The 18,038-nt window shown below is 42.1% G+C and overlaps 1 protein-coding gene across 1 annotated transcript; it reads right to left on the bottom strand.

Annotated features, from left to right (window-relative positions):
* Window positions 1-15,651: 15,651 nt before the first annotated feature.
* Window positions 15,652-16,596, bottom strand: LOC116264068 (protein P21-like). Its single transcript, XM_031644010.2, has one exon. It carries the CDS (start codon window positions 16,542-16,544, stop codon window positions 15,855-15,857), a length of 690 nt encoding a protein of 229 aa, XP_031499870.1. The 5' UTR covers window positions 16,545-16,596; the 3' UTR covers window positions 15,652-15,854.
* Window positions 16,597-18,038: the final 1,442 nt, after the last annotated feature.

Raw genomic sequence — 18,038 nt, 5'->3', positions numbered from 1 at the left:
CCATCCATGAGTAGTTCATGGATCGAGAGACGGATTGGGAAGACATGCCCTTTGGGCCGCACTACAAATAGCCCTGATATGGGAGGGTTGATGCTAACCCGTTTCATGAAGATGAAAGAGAAGAGCATGTAAGACACCTACCCTGGATCAAATTCGGTTTCCTTGGTGGACAAAAGGTGCAAGAGTGAATCTACAAGGTCCACCAATATTTTGAGTGCCAATAGATACCTCGAAAACAATAGGTGCCCATAGCCATTCTGCACTTCAAAGACGAGGCCATGAGTTGGTACTGTCGCTGAGATAGAACCAACCGACCCTGACATGGGATGAGCTCATGAGTGAGGTTTCTATTTGATTCAATGATTCCTCATTCCCAGACTATGAGATAAAACTTAAGGCTCTGATGCAGAAAGGTACCAAGAGGTACTATAAGCCTGAGTTCGAGGATCTTAACAGCATGGTACATTAATGGGGGGGCACTTATTTCTACGTTTATTGGGGGCTTAAGGGAGGACATCAAGATAGAGATGCACACCGATAAGCCCCAACAGCTTTGTGACTAATCTTGTAGAGCTAACCTAATTGAAGAGAAGCTCCAAAGGCTAGCAGCATACAAATGTTTGACCATCTCCACCCCAGCAAAGCCTGCAGCCAATAGGGACACCATTCCACCATGTGCTTGTGAACCCACTCGGCCATGCCTAGTAGGAACCAGTGCAACCCTCGCTTGCCCCACAAACTCGCAATGGCCATGAGTGCAAGCTACTCCGAATCTACCATGTCGTGGAGGAGGAAGATGAGGTAGGGCCCATTCTAGACACACCAGCGGAGGTGTTAGAGCAGCTCGACATGTCTCTGGAAGAGGCAACACCTGATTCCATTACCAAGGATCTAGAGCAGCCACAAGGATACTTTTCATTGATACAAGCTCGACCCATAACTTTGCACCAACCCCAAACTCCATGAGAGTGTGAGGCCAAATAGGTGGAGTAGGATGGTGATTCTCATTGATACAGGCTCGACCCATAATTTTGTGAGCTAATGAGTGGCCAGAACCATTGGCTATGAGATACGTGAGTACGATCATGTGCAAAGGACATGGCAATATAGGTCCAGGGCACCATATTCCTTGTGGATTTGTTCATACTAGCTTCTAATGGCATAGACATAGTGTTAGGTGCCCAATGGATAAAATCTCTTGAGGAAATTACTTTGAATTTGTCCATGATGACTATTTGGATCCTTTAGAAGTGTGGGGCACCCACAACTCTCAAACCTTTGAATTATCATGCCACTCCAAAGGGGGCCTTGAGAGCTCTACAAACCATACAACTAGCATACTTATTGATGGCAAACACCACTGAGGAGGGCAAAACTGAACGGAGAAGGAGGAAATAGCCAGGCTATTAGGCAAGTATACTGATGTATTTGAGGAACCATCTGGTCTACCTCCACTGCATCTAGTTCTGCCCGGGGCAACCGCAGTCAGGGTATGGCTCTATAGGTATGCTCATGCACAAAAGGGAGAGATTGAAAGTCTAATGCGCGAGGTGATGGTGGCTAATCTCATTAGGCCAATGAGCATCACCTTCTCTTTTTTGGTGTAGTTGGTAAAGAAACATGATGGCACATGGAGGTTCTGTGGGGACTACTGAGCTTTGAATCAAGCGATAGTGAAGGACAAGCGCCCAATTCTTGTGATAGACGAGTTGTTAGACGAACTCACGGGTGGTTTTTTCTTCACCAAGATACATTTGAGAGCCAGCTGTCACCAAATTTGCATGGTAGAGAAGACATGTTCAAGACAGTGTTTCGTACCTACAATGGCCAATATGAGTTCCTAGTGATGCCATTTGGACTCACCAATGCACCAGATACTTTTCAATGCTGCATGAATGACATCTTTTGGGTTTATCTGAAAAAGTTTGTCTTTGTATTCTTTGATGATATGCTGGTCTATAGCCCCAGCTTATAGGAACACTTAAGGCACTTGCAAATAGTGCTGGAAGTACTAAGAGAGAACCACCTGTATGTAAAGTACTCCAAGTGTAGCTTTAGGCAGACGAGGATATCCTACCTCGGGTATATCCTGACAGCAGATAGTGTGAGCACAGACCCTGAAAGGATACATGCTATGAAAGATTGGCCCTTGCCTAAGGATCCTCATAGGATGAGAGGGTTCCTAGGCTTCATGGGTTACTACCGCAGATTCATTTGTAGCTATAGGATTATAGCAGCACCCCTCACCCATACGCTTAAAAAATGGGCATGGAAATGGATGAATTAGATCATGGAGGCCTTCGTGGTACTCAAGAAGGTGATGAGCATGATGTTAGTGCTCTCTCTATTTGATTTTTCCAAGGTGTTTGTTGTAGAGATTGGTGCATGTAAGGTCAGGGTAAGAGAGGTGCTCAGCCAAGACCGACATCCCATTGCCTTCATTAGTAAGATATTGACAAATCGGGCAAAGACTTTCTCTACCTATGAGAAAGAAATGCTAGCCATAGTCATAGCCATGGAGAAGTGGCACTCTTATCTCATAGGGAAAAGATTCATCGTTAGAATGGATTATGTGAGCCTAAAATACTTGATGGTGCAATTATCACCACCACCACCCAACAACGGTGGATAGACTGATTAATGTGTTATGACATCTCCATCGAGTATACAAAAGAGCCATACAACTCAATGGCCGATGTCCTCACTCGAGTTCCTGAGTCTCTACACCATTTCAGTGCCAGTAACTGACTTGTGAGACCGACTTCAAGCTGCCCAAATGGCCGACAATGGACTTCGGTTGTTGCTTACCTCTTCACGTGAACACTCGTGTAGCATACCGCACTATGAGGTGCATAGGGACTTCCTGTGCGGCAAGGGCAAGGTTGTGGTACCCAAAGGGTATGAGATATGCAAGAACTTATAAACTATCACTAGAACCTTTTGATGGCTAGGCATGAAGGAAGGGATAAAACAATGTGCCATATCCGAATGAATTTCTGGTGGGAAAGCCTTAAGGTTGACGTCACCTTTGTCTGCCAAAGAGAGAAATACGAGCCAAAGTGAGCACCCGGTCATGTTTGTCCTCTTTCAATCCCCAATAAGCCATGGGTGGGTATATGCATAAACTTCATTGATGCTATGCTCAAATCAGAGGGCATAGAGGCGATATTGGTAGTGGTAGATTGGCTGACTAAGTACAGTCATTTCGCCCCACTACCAACGCTATACTCTGCATGCTTGGTTGCTGAAATTTTTTAGGAGTTTGTGAGGAGACATCATAGCATTTCTTCACCATTGTTTGCAATTGTGGCAGCATCTTCATCAGTGATTTTTAGCGAGAGTATGCTCACATGGTTGAGTCACATATTTTATTCGACTCCACCCACCACCCGTAGACTGATGGGGCAGTTCAACGTGGTTAACCACACCATAGAGACTTATTTGAGGAGTTTCACGGATAACCAGCCTTCTATTTGGGTCATCTGTCTCTAATGGTGCGAGTGGGTGTACAATACCAGCCCATCCACCACAAAAATGATACCCTATGAGGTGGTGTACGGACGTACCCCTCCAACCTTACGCACCTATGACCTAGGCCCAGCTGGAGATGATGGCTTGGAGAGGCACTATTGGATCATGATGAACTCATTCGGACCTTGCACTATAGAACCTTTAGCATGCACAACACCAAATGAGGCAGCACCATGATAATGGGTGCATCGAGAGAGAGTTTGTCATAGGAACTTGGGTATTGCTCAAGAGCCTTCCTTAGGAATAGAGGACGCTATTTGGGTAACTTATTAAAAGTTGTTATATGTGGCCACGCTGCTACAACACAAAGGCATACCAGATTACCTTAACTACAGAGGCCTGAGTTCACCCTGTCTTCCATGTGAACCGCCTCAAACCCTTTTTGTGGTGGACCACCATCGAAGAGGGTGCAGGCACCTAACAAGCTTGTCTTGACAAGACACATCCTATGTAGGTGCAAGACACGCTAGGGAGATAGCATCTGATGGGAATATCTTTTTGAATGGAACTACAGGGAGAAAGGCCCCACCTAGGTGGACAGCTCCGAGCTTTTGGAGTGGTTTCCATAGATATGAGTGTGGGGGCAAGCTCTGTCTAGAGGGGGTGGATCTAATACAACCCTCCCACAGCTGGTTGAGATGGCTAAAAGAGGCATGATAGCCAAGACATATCAGGGCGAGGTAGGGTGGCTAGCCACCACCCTGGTGAAAGAGGGGGTGGATCTAATACAACCCTCCCACAGCTGGTTGAGATGGCTAAAAGAGGCATGATAGCCAAGACATATCAGGGCGAGATAGGGTGGCTAGCCACCACCCTGGTGAAGAATGGTAGTCATACGGGGAACCAAGAGGACAGGGAGGCCAGGCCAGCCACATCTGCCACATGAAGATCTTAGCCTCAACTGAGAAGGGATACATAGGCGGCTGCCAAGGCCATTGGCATTTAGAGCGAAGGCCCAGTTGGCTTTGTCAGGGAAGCCGAGAGGGATTCAGCCATGCCTGGCAGCATGGTTGGCTTCATGCCAAGCACAGCCAGACCCAGTGTCCAAGCTAGCACTGTCGACTGTGGCCGAGCAGTAGGTGATCAGAGACACAACATGGTCACACTCATCGGGCATCCACGACCACAAATCAAATAGCCGACACACTCCAACACCCCGTGAACACAAAGGATGTAGTGGCAGTCCGTATGGGGCATATCGACAGAGAAATGGGGCAAACCAATGGTATCAGACAAATTGATAGTTATTGTTGATGAAGCTTATAGGTGGAGGACCGGTTCAAGATCAGTGAACCGTTCCATTTTGGGACATCTTGTCTTATTCTGGCACACTACACCATGTCGCAGCATGTTATTCACAAATCCTGACCATTGCAACATAGGAGGCAACATGGGTCTCTCGTTTTCTACCTCGGTCAGGTTTGGATCAATGAAAAATCCTTGCTTTGACCCGACTGACAATTTTGGGTCGGGTTTGGGCTTTTGGCAGCCGGGTTGGGACTCAGATCCACCTTCTTTTTTGTCATTTGAGAATACGTCATGGGGCAAAGGGTTTGCCTTAACCAGTTCATCCGAATTTGTTCCTTTCAAGCCGATTCGACAAGCCGTTAACTGGTTGTCGAATCAGTTTAGTGGTCAAGTGGCCTTACTCATGCGACATGTGATTTTTGGAAGACCCGATCTTCTTCCTACAGCAATACATACTTTGGAGATAACGATTTTCATGGCTTTTGATTCTATTGTAAATAAAGGAAGTTTTTCGATGGCTTTCTGGTGCCCAATTAGCAAAAAAAAAACAATACTTAATAGTCCATCTCAGTTTCTTCTACCTTCTCAAAAATCTCTGAAACCCAACAATTTGTGGTTGTTGACATGGTTCTTCAAAATGTACCAGCAGTGGGCAATATGAGCAAGTTTTTCAGTGATGTGGTTCTTCTCTAGTGACTCCAGCTCTTTTGACACCTTATGATCACCCTTGGATAGGAATCAGTGACTCACATGATGCTCACCGATTGTGATAAACACCACCACGACCCTTGACCTCTATTTTCCATGTTGCTTTTTTCTGAAAGCACTATTGCATTGGTTCCCGATGGCTATTCGGTGGAATCCAATGGCCAGCACATTCAAAGAGCTTTGCCTGTGTCACGATCATCTCGGAGAAAATCCAAGACAAAACAAGCTAATCTCTTCCCCCATTTTTCCAATTTTGATGTCACGTTACTTCTGTTTGTCTCCTTCTTAGCAAAAGCATTTGAGGAACCACAATCATCAACTCTGGTAGCCTCTAGCCACCAGAGTGCTCAGGTAGGACCACAGAACACTAGCAATCCATTGATCCCCATTCCGATCGGAGACAAGTCGCTCACTGGCCGGAATCCTCGATAGTTCTGGTCGCCTCTCTTTTCAGTTGAATATCCGGTGGCCTCGCTTTAGGAGACGTCGTTGTTGCCTCAGTTGACTGTTGGCTGCCCAAACACACAAGAAATATCTCCAGCCCCTGGCGGTTCCAACGAGCCCCAGTTCGACTTGAGCTATGATCTCTACAAGTTGGAATCTTGTGTCTTCCTACCACCTTCCCTGTTGTTGACTACTTAAGACGAAAGGAGCTTCCTCAACCCATTGGCGGTGATTCCAGTGTCCACCGATGGACCCAGTGCTCAGGCTGACTCCCCAACCTGATGCGACCATGTTGGACCTCTATCAACCGAAGACTGTGGCTCACTAGTCGGAATCCCTAGTTTTTTGGTTGCCCCATTTTTGTTGCAAGGTTCTTCCATCCAAGGAGTCCCAATGGTCAAGAGAAGCAATCACACAACAGCTCATCTCGAAACTCTTCTGGGTCCGATGATCTCCCTATGAGGTTTCTAGACTCACACCCTTATTTAATGGTGTATATTAGCAGGCCTTGAGAGGTTGTATTACTCTTCACGATAGTTGCTACATGGAGGCATCGGGCAAGCCCGAGCTTTGTATCTCTTCGTGCCACCCCATAGTTTAGGGCATGTGTTTATTTCTTGTGCCATCCATTGGCCTTCCAACTGCCAAAGGGTTCTTCCAATGCTCGTGGCGCTAAGGATGCATCCTCGAGTTGCGCAGCCTGTCCTAGAGGTTGGGGTGTGGTTTGGTTGAACTAGGCATGCATGCGTGTGATTGTGAATGAGATGCAAGTGAATTGATTCTTGTACTGCATGCACTTGCACTCTTTAAAGCCTAGTGCATATTGATAGAGTGCTCTTGCTGTGAGCTTGGGTTGGGCCGACTGTACTAACATAACAGGCATAGACTAGGGTCATTGTTCGGCCTGGAAATCCCTGTACTTCCCTATCTCTGAGGTCAGCTAGGCAAGATCCTTGTAGAATTGGGAAGGTCACGGCCTAATTGAGCCACCTCATCAACCACTCAATGCTCCTTGGCATAAATAGCTCTGTCAATGGAATTGCTAGTGTTTTGAGGTCTTACCTGAGCACTCTGGTGTCTAGAGGCTGTCGGAGTCAACAGTGGCAGTTCCTTGAACATCTCTGCTAGGAAGGAGATGGATAGAAGTTGCACAATGTCGGAAATAGAGAAATGGGGGAGGAGATCTGCTTGTTTCACCTTGGGCTTTCTCTAAGAGGATTGTGACACAGGTGAACCTCTCTAAATGTTCTGGGATCTAGATTCCACCGGACAGCCATCAATAGAACAATGGGCAATGGGACTGTGGAAATGGAGGTTGAGTGTCGTGGTGGTGTTTATCACCACCAGCAAGTTTGACATGAGTTGTCCGCGCTTAACCAAAGGGGATCATTAGGTGTTGGAAGAGCTGAGTCACCAGAAAAGAACCACATCACCAAAAAACCTGCTCCTATTGTCCGCCACTAGCAGATGTTAAAGAACCATATCAAAAACCAAAAATCACCGGGTTTCAAATATTTTTGAGAGGAAGGTAGAAGAAACTGAGATGGGCATGTGAGTATTGTTTTTCTTGGCTAACTGGGTGGCAGAAAACCCATTGGAAAACTTCCTTTGTTAACAATAGAATCAAAAGCCATAAAAATCATCATCTTGTAGGTATTTATCACTGTGAGGAAGAAGACTAGATTGGCTGGTCATCCCATGTGTGAAACCGGCTCGATTGGTTTCGCATTGGCGAGGCCGCAGACCACTGAACTAGTTCGACATGGCTTGTCAAACCAGGTCAAAGAAAACAAATTCAAATGAACTGTCCTAGTCAAACCCATTGTCCTGGGATGTATTTTGAGACAACCAAAAAGAAGGTGGATCTGGGTCCCAGCCTGGCTCCCAAAAGCCTTGACACGAATTGAAAGAGTCAGTCGGGTCGAGGCCTAGATTTTTCATTGATCCAAACCAGATCCTGGTACAAAACGAGAGACCTGTTTCTCTCCTTGTGCGATGTTGCACCTACTGGGATTCACGAATGACATGTCGTGACATGGCGTAGTGCTTTACAAAGAGCCGAAACATCCCTCAATGGACCATTTCACTGATCCTAAACTAGTCCTGATATACCTCTTCAAAAGTAACTGTTAAGGTGATACAGTGTATGATACTATTGATTTGCCCCCTATCTGGAGTCAATATTCAACCAAATTGAATCTCATATCCAATATTCAAAGCCATCAATTCCATTACCCAAATCTGACCTAGAATAAACTATTCAAGGGTATTCCTGGCTGGATTCACTATAGTAGGCTCAGTGTCTAGTCATATTTGACATTGAATAAAGGGTTATCAAAAGGACGCAGTTATATGGGTTTTAGTGGCCATGTTGAGGGTTCCATGGCTGGTCTGAGTGAGGTCTTGGAAGGCGTATGTAGGCTGAGTCTAGGTTTAAATCGTGCATGTGTCTAGGGTTATAGTAAAGTGATCTTAGAAAAGATTTATTTTCGAAATTCATTTATAAAACTGTGCTTCATAAAGTGAGTTTGTGTAGCGACTGAGCTTGGTTGGAACTTTCACATGATAAGGCTATTTGTTAAGAAAAGGTTTTGAATCAAGATTGACGAGATCAGCAAGAGAAAAATGTATCTCCTCCTATAATTTTGGATTTGATCAGCAAGAGATAAAAACGTAAATCCTCCTATAATTGTGGATCTGATTTATTTACTTTTTATTTCTTGCCTTTTTATTCACTTTTGTTGTAACCTCCTATCCACTGTACCCTATATATACGTTGTATTCTCAACTATGGAATATACGGAAAACATTCAATACTGAATTTTCGTTCTCTCTCTCTCTTTCTCATGATATCTTGAAGTTTTTCATGGTATCAGAGTCATCATCTTCTTCCTCTAGAAGTAATATGGCAAACTCATCTTCAACTCAATGGAATGCGATTGCTGCACTTGTTTCTGTTAAACTTAACTGAGACAACTATCTGCTATGGAGCTCTCAACTGGAATCAGTCATGGAGTTCCAAGAACTTGTACAGTTCATAGATGGGACATTCCCCTCTCCTCCATAAACTATTATGAAAGATGGCAAGATTGATGTTCATCTGGAGTTCGCAGCTTGGAAGAGGTCTGATCGACTAGCACTAAGTTGGATCAAGGCTACCATCTCTGAACTAGTTCTGAAACAAATCATGACTAGCAAATGAGCATTTGAGGCACGGAATACACTGAAAAATCCTTTAGTTCTCAATCACCTTTGAGAATAATGTTGTTAAGAAAGGAGTTACATTTCATTCAAAAAGGTAATATGGATATGCAAACCTACTTGGAGCGAATTAAATTTCTTGCAGATACGTTAGCCGCGGCACGGCAGGATTAGACACAACCGATGGTGATCTTGTACAGATCACAATGAACGGTTTGCCCATTGAATACCAAAGTTTTGTTACTCTCATTAGTGCTAATTCTTCAAATGCTTCAATTACGTTTTTTGAGTTGTTCGATCTTCTTCTCACGCAAGAGAAGAGACATGCTATGTTCAAGTTATCTATGGCCGATCCTAACAAGTCTGTCCAAGCATTACCGCAGGCTGAAAACCAGATTGCTTTCAACACTTTTCGAGGACGGGGAAGAGGACATGATGGCTTCAGAGGCCAGCAAGGAGGTCGATTCCAAGGAAGAGGTAATCGACCACATATTCAAACTCAGCCACAACAACATAGACATTCAAACAACAATGCATGAAATGGAAGCCATCCTCACACCATCATAACGTGCCAATACTGTAGACGGAGGGCTCACTCGGCAAGGACATCTTATGATATTCCACGTGCATTCTCAGCTATGAATCTGCGGTAATCCACCAGTGAATATTGGTATCCCGACTCAAGAGCAACCAATCATATTGTCAACAACGATGAGATGATGCATAACAAGACGACATATGATGGATCAGACGATATCATGATTGGTAATGGTTCAAGCCTCTCTATTGAGCATAGTGATAATTTATTAGTTCACTCTATAGGGACTTCGTTTCATCTTAACAATGCCCTCCATGTGCCTAAAAGGGCTCATAATCTTTTATTAGTGGGAAAATTTACATCTGAAAATGACTGCATTTTTCAATTCTCACCACATGATTTTGCTATTAAGGATCGACAAACGGGTAAGGTTCTACTTCAAGGACCAAAGATGTGTGATGGTCTCTATCCCATTAAGGCGACTAGATCAAACATGGACATGTCTTCAACCAAGGGAGCAGCGATTAGTTGCTGGCTTCCAGCAGGCATCAATAAAATTTTAGCATCATTTGATCTATGGCATCGATGACTTGGTCATGCCAACAAAAAGATTGTCGGTTTTTTAAATTCCAATAGATTCATATCAATAAATTCTTCTATTCCAAAATAAGTACGTCAGTCTTGTCTTTTGGGAAAGTCACATAAAAAGCCCTTTCCAACTTCTGATTTTCAAGCCTCATGACCTCTTGAAATGCTTCATATGGATGTATGGGGACCTGCCCAATCACCTCTCGAGAGGGATTCAAGTTCTTTCTGCTCATTGTTGACAATTACTCTAGATTTTCATGGTTGTTTCCTCTTAAAGCCAAGTCTAAAGTTGTTTTGTGTTTCAAGAATTTTAAGACCTTGGTTGAAAAGCAATTAAATATGCATATATGCTCCATTCAATCTGACAATGGCAAGGAATTTGTGAACTCTGACTTAGATTCATTCTGTGATGAACATGGAATTTTTCATCAATTTTCTTGCCCTTACACTCTGGAACAACATGGTATAGTTGAACGGAAAAATCATCATGTCGTCGAAACGGGATTAAGTATGCTTTATGATGCTGGATTATCCTATAACTTTTGGGTTGATTCTTTTCTTCACTGCCATTTATATTATCAATCGTCTACCAACCTTGAAGTTGTAGTGCAAATCGGCCTTTTATATGTTGTTTCATAAGGATCCAGAATAAGCACACTTGAAGGTTTTTGGAACCACATGCTATCCACTATTGGCACCTATGAATGATTCCAAATTTCAGCCCAAGACTTCTCCATGCATTCTCTTGGGTTATGCTAGTCATCATAAGAGATACTTATGCTATGACAAGAGACATTGTCGTATTCTTATATCTCGGCATGTTATTTTTTATGAAACTCAGACCGATGGGTCACATTATTGTGAGTATTTCTCAGATGAAATAGTACCTCGTTGGCTGCCAAATACGACCCACAGCTCTCCCTCTAGTCCAGTCAATCCAACGCAAAAATCAAATGCAGTCCACAACAGCCTCATCTTACAACATGTTACCCCTTCCTATGGCTGCAACTTCTGCCACGACTTCACCTCGCGAGCACCTAAGTCTGCTGCTCAATGATGTTGCACATCCTACATCAGACCATCTGTGCTGGATGCACCTTCCTCATCATCAACTTCTGATTTGGCTATTGATGCTACCACCACTAATCTTGATCCCCCCACTCAATCTCGTCCGATGCTGACCCATTCTATGACTTGTTCATCCAAACCAAATGTCTTTTCAGCCATCATAGCACAAGAAGAACTAGTGACCTCTAAAGAAGCCATTCAATTGGCGTGTTGGTGTAATGCTATGCAAACGGAGTTCTCCGCATTGCAAAAAAACAAAACTTGGCATCTTGTACCTCCACAACTGGATTTCCATGTTATCAATTCAAAATGGGTGTTAAACGTCACCCTGATGGTTCCATCGCACGACATAAAGCTTGACTTGCAGCCCAGGGTTTTCTTCAGACGAACTATCAGAGTATTACTCTCTTTAACTGCTTTGATAATGCATTTTTTAATGGGTATCTTTCTGAAGATGTTTACATGGCTCAACTTGAGGGATTCCAAGATACCAGCTTTCCTCATTATGTTTGCAAATTAGATAAAGCATTGCATGTGCTCAAGCAGGCTCTCCGCGCATGGTATCATCGCCTAAGTTGCTTTCTTACTGATCTTGGATTTGTGGTCTCTCAATCTAATGCAAACCTGTTATTTACTGTTGCGATGGTCATCAACTTTATTTTCTTGTTTATGTTGATGATTTAATCATCATCGGGTCAGCACCAACTCTCATTTCTCATATCACTACTCAGCTTGGTTCCACTTTTTCGGTTAAAGATCTCAGTCCTCTCACATATTTTCTAGGCATTGAAGTCAAGCGATGACTCAGGGAGATATATATGTAACAACAAAGTTACATTAATAGCATTCATTGTAAAGCTCAAATCAATAATGCTAAACCCATGATGTCTCCCATGGTGACTACCAAAAATTTCACAGCCATTGAGGCCTCCTCCTTTTCGGATTCCACACTATATCTAAGTGTGATGGGTGTATTACAATATGTTACACTGGGACGCCCGGATATTACGTTGTAAAAAATAGTGCCTGTCAATTACTCTCCCAAAGTGGTTCATTGGATGATGGTTAAAAGAATACTTCGGTATTTAAAGGGAACCAGCCATTATACTCTTTGCTTGACTCAATCACCTTCATTGCAATTGAGCATCTATGCCGATGCAGATTGGGCTGGACGTTCGGAAGATGGAAAGTCCATTGGTAGTTTTGTTGCTCTTTTAGGAAATAGTATTATCTTATGGGCCTCCAAAAAATGAAGAACAGTAGCTCGGTCCAGCACTGAAGCTGAGTACAAGTCCCTAGCCTATGCTTCAACAGAGATACTATGTCGCTTCTCAAAGAATTGAAGATCTCCTCACAAGATACACCCGTTCCATGGTGCGATAATATAGGAGCTTTATATCTAGCAGCAAACACAGTTTTTCATACTCGTACCAAGCATGTTGACATTGATTTTTACTTCATCAGAGATCACGTCAATAAGGGAGAAATATAAGTGAACTTTATTCGAACCAAAGAGCAACTAGCAAATGGGATAACAAAGGCTCTTGGAGGAATGACGTTCACAATTTTTAGAATCAATCTCAACATCGTGGAACAGCCGTTCCGATTGTGGAGACTGTTAAGGAAAGCTTTTGAATCAAGATTGACGAGTTCAGCAAGAGATAAAAACATATCTCCTCCTATAATTTTGGATCTGATCATCAAGAGATAAAAACGTAAATCCTCCTATAATTGTGGATCTGATTTATTTATGTTTTTATCTCTTACCTTTTTATTTACTTTTGTTGTAACCTCCTATCCACTGTACTCTATATATATGTTGTATTCTCAACTATGGAATATATGAAAAACATTCAATACTGAATTTTTGTTCTCTCTCTCTCTCTCTCTCATGATGTTCTTGAAGCTTTTCACTACTGCCTCAAGGCATGATACTGGGCCCACCCAACTCAGTTTCTATACAAGTTGTGCTAGATGACACGTGAATTATAGTGCATATTTAAAACTTTGTACAATGCATAACTAATGATAAAATAATATATTGAAAGGAAAATCTGCATGCTTAATGCAATAGTGAAATTAAAACAATGAATTGAAATGAAAACTTGAAATAGAAGAGAGACAAGGATACAGATACCTAGCCTCCATGGCTACACTAAAGGTAGTAAATATTCTATTTAGGAAAGCATAGAAATAAATAAAAGTAGAGCATGCTCAAAGGAAAATTATAAACTAGCATATGCACAGAATAAAAGCTATCCTAGAGTAGAAAATAAAACTATGCTAAGCATGCTAGAAGTAGAAAAGAAAAGACTAGGCATGCTACTAAGAAAAATAGAAAAATAAATAGTACTGAATGAAGAAAAGAAAAAGGAAAGAGAAAATTTACCTCACAGACCAAGCCTGGACCTGATCACCACCCTTTCTGACTTTGTTGTGTCCAGCTAGAGAGCTTGTCTAAGCGATATTTTAGCTCAAATTCATGATCTAATGCATATACTAAGAGCCTATAAAAAAATTTAATCCTTCCTGAGTGCAGCTTTTGAGTACTCGCCTTGAATTTTTACCAGATTTTCTGTAGTACTCCATAAGCATCTCTTGGATTTTGTGCCTTGGAAGGGGGACAAGCTCCCCTTTTATAATCACCTAGAGAGAGAAAAACTCTCTCCCAAGATCAACGCATGACTAAACTACGGAGGAGTTCGACCAATTTTCATGAGATTCAATGCTGAGCTCAAAACATTAGGTTATATCTGACATATATCACACATTGCATAATATTTTGTTCATCCTGAGTTCAATCTTGCATGAAAATCGATTCTGACAGGTGCATATTGATCTTTGCAGAGTTCTGAAAAGTTATGTAAAATTCATTTTCGCTGATAGACTCGTAATAGAACAACAATGAGAGGGATATTTTGTCACAGAACCATATAATATACACATTATAATACTCGTATGTTTGGTGCCAAATCCAAACTGTCTAGATTTAACATATTCAGATCGCAAATCAAGACTTGATTATGAGATCCCAAAGCAAGATTTGCACCCAGACAGAGTTCTACAAAAAAGATCTTAGATACAATATATGATTTGGATCCAAGATATGAATAGATTGAGATTGCACATCTAGAAATTGGTAGAAAGATCTGGGTCAAGCATTTGGAATTGGGCATGCCCTAGCTAGACTCAGTCTGGGCCAGGTGGGTTCACACATGGTGAGTTCATGATGACCCTGACCAGGTCAAGTTCTGGGTTGAATTTAGACTAAGATAGATGCATATTCTACTGACCTCAGCTCAAGCTGGCTCTGTCTAGGTTCAGGTCTGGCTTAAGTTCGGTTTGGCGCAGTTCCGACCTACTGGATTCAGTTCTAAGATTTCTAACTTAGACTTTGTGTCCATCCTTATCCTGTGTGTATGTAACATTGGACTTAGGTCCATGAAGAAATAATACATGTACAGAAAAAAAGATGTTTTGCCCTTGGCGTAGAAACTGGGTTCTGTGGAGTATGTAGTAGGCTGACTATACCACATCATGGGCCATGTAGAGATCTATAGGCCAAGTTTGAAGTCAAAATTCCCATTTTTCTTTTCAAAATCACACGTTTTAAAAATCATGTGTATCAATGATGAAGGACCGATTGAGAAAATATAATTTAGGGCATGGCAACCCAAATTGAGATCATACTCTAGTGAAGTGTAAGGACGCTGAAAAATCGAGATCATAATTCTGCTTAGAAGTTTTGAGTGACATGTTTGAACTGGACAACACTTAGGAAATATGTAAAAATGCAATTAAAGTCAATTTGGGAAGAGTGAACTCGAGTTGAGCTAAGAATACTCAGATCTACGATTTATGATTGAAGAATATGATCCCATCTTTGTGCGAGCTTACTACTTTTTGTTAGTAAGAGTGAGCACCGGGCTGAGTACTCGATACTTAGCTCAGCTCGGTTTTGGGGACCAAATTTGGCCATCGCCCAATAAATTATTTGGCCGGGCCAGGCCGGGTCTGATTTGGCCCAATAGCTTATTTAAATAATATATATTATATTATATTATATAGAAGGGATTAAACAACCCCTTTAGGCATGCGTTCTTTCTTTGCTTCAACATTTCATGTGCGCAGGATGGAGTAAACAGATTTGAGTTCAAAACCAACGACTTATAAGCTGTGTCTCGCTTTTCTTCCAGCTAATTGTTCGTGCCTCGATCATTTCCCAATGAAGACCGTTCTACGCGAGGCATGGTATTCTCAGAGAAAAATCCACAGTACTGGGCAAAGAAGCTACTGATTTTTAATTTATTTAAACAATCGAGAAGTGGCAACAACTAGCAGACGGTGCTGCTTGCTACATGCTTTATTAATTGTGGGAATCCAAGCTTCAACAGAGATCAAGCAGTCCATGAAATTACAAGTGCATAAAAGGAAAGCAGTGCGTTCATTTATTGAAATGCTTTTATTTAGTACCAGTATTAGCTAATAAGGTCCGTTTACTGTTTGCATGCGGCCAGAGAAACTTAGTTTAAGGGCAAAAGATGACTTGGTAGTCAGTGTTGGAGCAAGTGAAAGTGCTGGTTGCATCGTCCTTGGGGTAGCTGTAAGAGGTAGGGCATCTGTCCTTGAAGAACTGGGAGTAGTTGGTCGGCCCGCAGTTGTTTGCCGCTGATCCGGTGCAGCAGTACTGATCTTGCTTGAAGGTAGTGCAGGCGTTGTTGCAGCCACCGGGCACCCGAAGCTCGTTGGGGCACTGCCCGACGATGTCAGCGTTGCAGGTGATCCCCTTGCAGCTGCCGCTGACGGGGTTGAACGCCATGGGGACGTTGAACCCGTCTATCAGCGAGATGTCAAAGAAGTCGAGGTTGTTGAACTGGTTCAGCGCATACTCAGCCAGGGTGTTGGGAGGCTGCCCAAAGGCCTGGCAGGCCAAAACCCCACCACAGTCGCCCGTTTGGCAGCTGCCGTGGCCGCTGCCGTCGAAGTTGCATCCCGTGCGGGCCCATATGCGTGCCATCTTGGTGCCGGGGTTGACGAAGAGGTTCCAGGACTGGCCAGGATCGAGCTGCTGACCACCGCCGGGGACGGCTGCTGCCCATAGGGTGTAGGAGCACTGGTTCCTTATCTCAAAGTTGGCTGAACGGGAAAGGGGGAGGGATGAGATCAGGGCGATGGTGAAGAGGGGAAGTAGGATGATTCGCGACATCCTTGTGGTCATATATATGGGACTGCTGGATCTCTTAACGATTGTGGTGATGGAGGGGGAGGAGGGTTAAGGGGTTGTATTTATAGAGAGAAAGTCGAGGAGCCGATTTGTTAAAAAGAAATGTTTTATTATAGTTTTTTTATTTTTATTTTTAATTTTTTACAAAAAGTTTTTTTTATCAGTGAATGAAGGGTATTTTAATCATTAATCATAATTGTATTCATAGTAAATGGGACATTTTTGATAATTTGTTAAAAAGAAATGTCCTCAATAATCTTTTTACTTTTATAAAGTATGAGATCCATTTGTGTGCACAGGGTACACATAAATATACAATAAAAGAAAAAAAAAGGTAGGTTGGAATTTTTTTTAAAATTTTTATAAAAATAATACAATTTTCTTATTGTTTTGAATACTGATTTTTTCCTTAAATGAAAGCATTTTGGTCACTGTATACTTATGCACAATTTTTCATACGAGGATGTGCACATAATCCGTTTCCATGGTGGTGGCTGCTTGGCAGAGTCCGCACGTCTCTGGTCGGAAAAAGTGTGAGCGAAAAACGGAAGTAAGAACAAGAAGCTATTTTGGCAAGAAGTGAAATAAAAACAAGGGGGTTCGGTTTTCGGAACATCAAGCACTCGGCTGTTTCTGCTTAGCAGCCTCAGGTCTATACGGAAAAGGCGCATTCAGGGAACCTCTATCCAATGTTGGTTGGCCGATTTTCATACTTCGTGACTTCGTTGTTGCGGTCAATTAACTCAAATCTGAAACAACCCTCCAGCATTTTTTGTCCACTGACAATATATGTGTTGACAGAGCTAGTTTTGCCAAGACATTGATAGCCACTGGGCCAATTATTAGGCGACACATACAAACTATAGGAATTCAATCAAACACTAGCTTGAGTTGAATCCATAGGGAAATATATATCTCATTCAATTAACTGGATTTGGTAAATTCAAATTAACATATATAATCGAATTCATATCAATTTGTAGCTGATATATATATATATATATATATATATATATATATATATATATATATATATATATATATTGAAATCAGCTAGCTGCCTTTGGAGCCGGATAGTTTTTTTTATTTTTGTATGGTAAAAACAGTCCCAAAAGAATTTTCGGTTGAAATCATGGCCAAACAAGTGTCTTGCTAATTTATCTTTTGTGACGGTTTTTAATGACACAATTTAAAAAAAAAAAACATCCAAACACAAAGGCAGCCAACTGATTTGAATTCCTCTCCACAAGTGCCGGTGCATATATATCCATTCTATTATAAATATATTTTCAAGTTACTATTACATTTCTACAATGTTTAATTAATATACTTTTGAAAGTTTATTACCACTTATTTCTGCCGTTTTAATAAGTTGTTAAGATTTTTGCATTTTCATATTTTGAAATATATATCTACAAATTGATACATTCTGATAAAATCTTGAAAAAAATATTGAGCTGTACATATGTCATGCATTTATTCTCACAA

The sequence above is a fragment of the Nymphaea colorata genome, chromosome 11, assembly GCF_008831285.2.
Source record: "Nymphaea colorata isolate Beijing-Zhang1983 chromosome 11, ASM883128v2, whole genome shotgun sequence".
NCBI classification, from domain to species: Eukaryota; Viridiplantae; Streptophyta; class Magnoliopsida; order Nymphaeales; family Nymphaeaceae; genus Nymphaea; species Nymphaea colorata.
This window is presented reverse-complemented; position numbering and strand designations above follow the sequence as displayed.